Source organism: Gavialis gangeticus, unplaced genomic scaffold, assembly GCF_001723915.1.
Source record: "Gavialis gangeticus isolate Ggan-Ray unplaced genomic scaffold, GavGan_comp1, whole genome shotgun sequence".
In the NCBI taxonomy this organism is placed as follows: domain Eukaryota; kingdom Metazoa; phylum Chordata; order Crocodylia; family Gavialidae; genus Gavialis; species Gavialis gangeticus.
In genome coordinates, this window is record NW_017729034.1 from 86989311 (window position 1) to 86996242 (window position 6932).

The window sequence follows — 6932 nt, forward strand, 5'->3', positions numbered from 1 at the left end:
AAAAAAAAAAAAAAAAAATCACTTGACACACAAAATTATCCTGGACTGACCAAACCTGAAATCTCCTGTGAATAAACATATTACTTTAAACAGACAGGTATGAATAACGCCACCAAAATGCCTCCAAAAATACAAAGAATATGTGCTCACTGCCCTGCAAAGTTTCAAGAGATCTTTATAGAATGAGGCAAGGAAATAAACCGTCAGCTCTCTACTGACACACAAAGTATTATTTTATCCTTTGATCTCCTGTTCACCAATAAGAGTGCCATTGTGAGAATAAAACGTTTTCTTTTAAATGACAAGCATTCAAAACTGAAAGTGTTTCATTTGTTTCAAAGCTATTCTTTTTCTACACACTGAAGAAACGCTGCAAATAATGAGCAGTATTAGAAACTTTCTTCCAAGTGTTTTCATTTTGGAGGACAGGAATAAAGTGGCCATACAGCCAACAAAACTTTGTTGAGGCCCATTCCATCTTATTTTCTGTCTAATGATTGTCAAGTAGGATTTAAAACCATTTCAAGATTTTTGTTTTTGTTTTTTTGGTGGGGGCAGAAGTTACGCTATAGACTTGGCTTAGACCCCCAAAAGTAAGATCTGCACTGGTAAATTTCCCTCCATTGTTATTGTTACCATGAGAAAAACAATTAATCATTTATACAGACTAAAAGCTGTTGAATGCTCCAGGATGAAGAGGCCGAAAGCTGCTTGTTTGTATAGCTAAATGATGTCCTAACAACTTTCACTTACTTGTGTCTGTGGATCACAGCATTAAAGGCAAGTCCATCTGTCCAGCTCGTGGTAAAGTTGAGAACATTGACCTGACTGTAAGGCCTTGTGGACTGTCGAACCCAGCTCAACAGGATTTTCTCACTGTTTGTCTGCTGCAAGTCTGACATGATGTCCTTCATGACATCCTTCACCTGTAAAAAGAAAATAAGTAACTGTTAACATTCAAAGAAATATCAACTGCTTGATTTTGTTCCCTCTTAGGCAGCAAGTAATTGCACAAATTAGTAATAGAGTCCATAATACTGTTTGGACAATAAAACTGGTCAAGTTATGGCCTATACCTGCCGAAGGTGAACTTCAGATTGTGAAGATGTTCAAGCCCTCTTTGCCTCATCCTGATTACAAGCTATTGAGACAGCAGAAATGAACCCGAGTAAAAATGAAATGGTGTGCGTCTCATCTAAGATAGAAGAGCCTCCTCAGTGCTGCCTAGAGTTGTCAGCTAGCATGGCATGTATACGGCTTCCCCCTTCTCCCCTTCAGCTCCAGCACCAAACATTTTTCCTGATACACTCTTATGCTTACAGTAAAGCAAATCAAGATTGTGCTAAGAGAATTTTCTTGAGTTCTGTATCAAGCCCAAGCCACAGCCAATGCTTCCAATTCGCTTTCTTTCATGCTAGTGTAAGGAAGGAAATAACTCCACTGAAATCAGTTAAAGTACCATGGTGCAAGACTAGAATTCAAGGCCCAGGTACAGCCTGAGACTCAAGTCCATTAAAACACCTGCAAACTAGAAATCTGGGAAATGAACAAGAATAAAATGGATTAGTCTTGATTTTAAATGTTTCTATGCAACACATAGAATCATAACTGCACCAATAATCAAAAAATAAATTATGGGATTCAGCCAATAAAAGGGGACAAAAATTAAACTCTGAATTACTTTTATTTATAAACCAAAAAAAATAAAAGCCATGTTTTTCATGCTAGAAAACAAAGACAGGCTTGCAAGAATCTCAAGAGATCATACACAGCTCCTGGAAAGAAGAACTTCTTGCAAAAAAACCCCCACCTCACCTGCCAGTGCAAGATAATGCTCCAGAGTAATCCAAGTGTTAGTTTGTGATTTCCATCCACAATGTCAGTTCCTCCTATATTCACCAACTCCACCTGGAGATGTTAAATCAATATTGTGTTAAACTCCATTTATCAACAATTCAGGCTTCCTCCCATTTTTATAGCTAACCAACCAGTCCCTAACAAGTTGTCTGACTCTTGCTCCTTTAGTAAAAACAAACAATCAGAGATTTCTACAGAGAAAAGCCCAGGCAAATTTGTTCTGAAGGCAACTAAAAACAAAACAGGATATGCTGTGTAGCAAAGGTTCAATCCTGCCCTCCAGCATAAAGAGATGCATTGGCAAGCAAGTTGCAAAGTCATGATGATACTCAGGCAAACTGAACATGAAACACAACTGGCAGGCATGTTAAGCAAAACTGATGTTTTACAAAATAAGAAGAAATAGTCCAGTTCCTAAATACTACCAGGTAATACAGAAGCATGAAAATGGCATAATCATTATAAATAAGTAACGAAAAAGCTCTGGAAGAGGCAAGGATTTGTCTTTTATTGGACCAACTGCATGGCTGGAATACAGTTGGACAAGCTTCCAAATGCAAACTGTTCTTCATCAGGTCACATCAGTAACACAACCCTCCTACCTCCCCCTCAAAAAACAAAACAAAACAACTCTGTCTCTTTCAGATGGACCCAGGAATCTTCATAGGACACATTTCTGTGTGTGGTAGCTGTGCATCCAATAGAAAATGGGATTCAGTGTGGGTACCATTTGCACTAATGAAGAAGTTGAATTAAGTGCTCAAAACAGCAAAATATACATACAGGCATATTATTATCTTAGCGGAGGTAGGGGAAGAAGATAACAATTGCTGGTAAGTTGTGGGTTTTTTTGTGTGTGTTCATTTAAATGTCCTCATTCATTTAAGGACTTCTCTGCTTTTTGCTTGAAAAGCCACTGCTTCTGCTGCCTCCTTATTGAGAGAAGCTTTAGAGGGGGGAGGAAACATTTCTTCATTTCTGCTATGCACTATGAAACAAAAGTTTCCAAAAACAACTCCACTCCTGCTTCCCTTTTAGTACAAAACTAATAAAGAACAACAAATGCATTGATATCCATAAATTGGGCTTTGGAGTCGCATCAGACCTAGATCAAATGAGCCACTGTTTTTTTACGGAAATCAAATAAACCAAGGCAGAGAGCAAACCACCACAGACCAAAAAGCAGAATTAAAAGAAAAATTTGCTTAGGCATTATAAGTTAATCAGTCCATTATCTATATCAATTGATGGCTTAACAAGAAATCAGAAAGGGTTGATTTGAGGTACAGAAGGCAAAGCATATGGACTGAAATATTTCCCATACTCACTGGATCTGGCCCACAGAGCTGGAGGGCTTTGTCAGTGCCCGTGTGTCAGTGTCAGGCAACTTCCAGCTGTGCCTGCACCACTGGTGCTTCTCCCTGCCCTCTCAGCTCTGGTCCAATGAGAGCCAGGTGGTTTTGGCAGCATGTCATAGTAGCAGAGGACTTTGCCTGCATCTGTGCCAGAGCCACTCACGTGGCAGCTGTGTCCACACCACTGCCACTTCCCCCAGCCCTTCCACTCCCTCACTGCAGCACAGGCAAAGCCTCCAGTCCATGGGGAGCTGTGTCTAGGCTGCTGTTGCTCCCCTTCCCAGCTATGACAGGTGCAGCTTCCAGCCACTTGGAAGCTATGCTGAGACTCTGCAGCTTCCAGGCACGTCCATGCTGCAGCCGGGAGCAGAGGGCTAGGAGAAGTGTGGCGGCATGAGTACAGCTCCTGCATGCCTGGCCCTGGCACAAGGAAAGCCCCTCCTGCCTCTGGTCTGCTCCCAAAACCACCCAGCCCACCACTTGCAAAAGACAGGTGATCACTGACCAAGAGTATTCTAATGAAATAATTCTATTGCAAACATGAATGGAGGAGGAAGGATCCAAAAACCCCAAAACAGAAATTGTCTCTATACCCACCCTAAATCCTGTATCCAACCTGTCATGAACCTTGCATGGTTTCTTGAGTTTTCCTGATTAATACAGCATGTGTAGTCTCCACATACACATAATGTCAAGCTGTATTTAGCCTTATCATCCTTATGTTTATATGCATTGTGGCATTTGATTTAGCACATATTTCTTCTATGTTATAATAGGGCCAGAATTGCACTATGTGATACTGACTTTTAAGTGATAAACTGAGTTTCTTTGGTACCTACAAGCTGAAATCCTAAATGACTGAAGTAATTCTTAGAATTAACATCTGACAGAAGCATCAGAAAGAAGCCCTTCCAGACAATGAGTCATTTCGATTTTATAAGGAGAAACCCTAACATGTGCAACATCTCTGAACAGGAAGAACATTTCTAACTATGGAGGAAAGTAAGCAAAAAACAGCATCTTAGGGATTTTGGATTACTGTTCTCCATTTCTGAAAAGAAGCACATACTCTCTTCATCTTAATTAAATCGAGAAAACTTTTAGTCTGGTAAACATGACTCTGAGGGGCAGGGGTTTCCAAGAAGTTACAAGTAGCATGTGGGCTCCCCAAAAACCCAAGAATTTGTAAATGGCCAGATAAAAAACTATTACACCTTGTCTCTAGTCTTCCTGGGTACTAGGAAGGCTGCTGGCCCTCAGCCAGGGACTGAGTAAAGCAAGCTGATAGGAAATGCAGGAGCTGCTTTCTGACTTGGTGAACTGACTAGGAACTGCATCTTTAGATTTAAGGTACAGGGTAAGAACAGGCTATTGTTCTGATATTTCCTTTTGTTTATTCTTATATCTCTGTACCTCAGCATACAGTTACTGATTTCTTACCTTTGTTCTTGGCTGTTTGTTTGTTTTTTAATAAATCTTTTTGTTATCTTTTTAATCCACTTAATTCTCAATGATAAGCACAATTCCAGAGCATTTGACAATATTGGTAAGCTTCTTCTAAGAATGAAAAGATCTATCTTTTCCTGAGTGTATGAATGGACGAGCATACGATTCTTCTAGCTGGGAAAATTCCCTCTGCTAAGAACTGGCAAGCCCAATGTGCCATGGGCCAAGGAACTGATACCTTGCGTATCTCAGCCGGCTCTCGAAGGTCAAAGAGACAGACAGCAGAGAGGGGTTCAAGGCAAAAGGGCAACCCTGAAGGTGCAAAAGCACTCCAGGAGTATGTCTCAAAGGCACACCCACCTGCATGCCACACATCCCAAAAACTACATTCCAAAATCATACCGGCTTCATGTAGAGTTATTAAACTAAATGATTTTGCTTGCATAAAGTGGACACATGTCATGAAAAAAAAATCACTGAAAAAAATTAAGTCCTTATACTCACACCTGGTCCTAAGAATTTTTTTAAGTGCTTGTTACAAATCTTTCAGAAGTTATCCATGTTTTATGGCCCCTAAACTCCCAGATGATAGAAAAGAAATCACATTCAAATGGCACATCTTCATACTTTATCTTAATAAACACTGTCTAATATTGCTGAACAGCAAGTGTAAATCATGTGCAGGAACTTCACCTGTCTCCAGCTAGCTAAAACTACCTGTACATTTCCAAGAAAATAACCCAAAGAAGAATCAATAAGTCACTCAATAATTTAATTCAACTTCATAAAATAAAATAAATTTTAGGCTAGAAAGACTCATATCTTTCGATAATCAATGTTTACAGTGGGTAGGACCAGAAAAAATAATCCTTCCTTACTTTAAGTCACTTCCTAGAAACATGGTTTTAGCCCATCAGTGCAGAAAGGAGGGAAAGTACTCCATATTACATAGCAGTTTCAACACATCATTTAATCATCATGGAAACCATCTGCATGGTGCGAAGTATGCCCTGGAGGGAAGCATACTTGAACGGACCGCTAACCCCAAATTATTTCAGTGGCATGTCCAAAACAATAGTTTTGATTATATGCTTATCATAAAGCTGTTCTAGGGGACAAGGGAAGAGGCAAAGGGTAGGAAATAAATCATTGTTTACTATAAGTGGATTTCACTATTATGCAGAAAATCATCAAACATGGCAGAAAATTGTTCTTTTTCTTAAATCTGCAACTTATATTTTGATCAAGTGTTGAAGATTTAGAGGTTTGAGATGCTCCAAAGGACTTTGGATAGGTCTTTCTCCACACCACAGAAAAACTCCTGTGGATTGGAGAAAGGGTTTCAGATCAGGCCCATGAGGAACATACAGATTCAAAATGTCATTTCCTTAACAATTTCTGCATACATGGTACATCTTCTTTTGACAAAACTAACTATTTATCCATCTAGACACCATGGTGTAAAAGCCAATTACTTGCAAACTGAAACCATGACTACAGATTGGTCTGCCAAGTTGTGAATTTTTACAGCAAATGCTCTCAAATTATGATCTCATATTTTGTTGTGTGCGCTGCACTCTAGATGCAGTCACAGAGCAGACCACCAATCAAGCAGCAAAGCTTCTACAGGGTAAGAAGGATCCCAGCTTCCTGGTTGCTGAATCCATCTAGTCAAGCAGACTAGTTGTGGGTGAAGGTGTTTCTTTACAGTAACCTGTTCTGCATCCTTATATTATACTTTCCCTTTTGGCACAATTGCTGTACCACTGTGTTTCATTAAGTAACTTTTTAAGATTGTCCTCATTCCTTATATTGTGGAGTGGGCTGTAAACAGTGTCTTTTGTTGTAAATTTGTAACTTTAATATGGTGCTATGAAATGCCCATGAACAGCCTTGTTTTGCCTTCCAGTGGGTCAATTGTTTAAGGGTCTGCTAGAGCACCCTTTATTCAGTATTTTATTTTCACGTGTTTATTATCTTTATGTTCAAGTCAGCGGGTCCGGATGATCTCCACCCCAGGGTGTTGAGGGAGCTAGCTGGGGTTATTGCGGGGCCCCTGGCACGGCTCTATGAGCAATCGTGGTGCTTGGGCCAGGTGCCAGATGATTGGAAGGTAGCAAATGTGGTCCCCATCTTCAAGAAGGGGAAGAGGGAGGACCCGGGTAACTATAGGCCCGTCAGTCTTACCTCAATCCTGGGGAAACTCTTTGAGAAGATCATCAAGGAGCACATTTGTGATGGGCCGGCATCAGAAATGATGCTCAGGGGCAATCA

The 6932-nt window shown here is 40.2% G+C and overlaps 1 protein-coding gene across 4 annotated transcripts in view; it reads right to left on the reverse strand.

Moving 5' to 3' along the window:
• The window catches only part of UTRN (utrophin), a 692661-nt gene that overhangs the window by 512413 nt on the left and 173316 nt on the right, over positions 1–6932 (reverse strand). For all 4 annotated transcript variants that reach the window (XM_019526790.1, XM_019526791.1, XM_019526792.1 and 1 more), the window contains exons 5-6: positions 1816–1908; positions 754–926 (exon numbers count right to left, since the gene is read on the reverse strand). In XM_019526790.1, coding sequence (XP_019382335.1) covers positions 754–926; positions 1816–1908 — 266 coding nt within the window. The remainder of the gene's footprint in view (positions 1–753; positions 927–1815; positions 1909–6932) is intronic.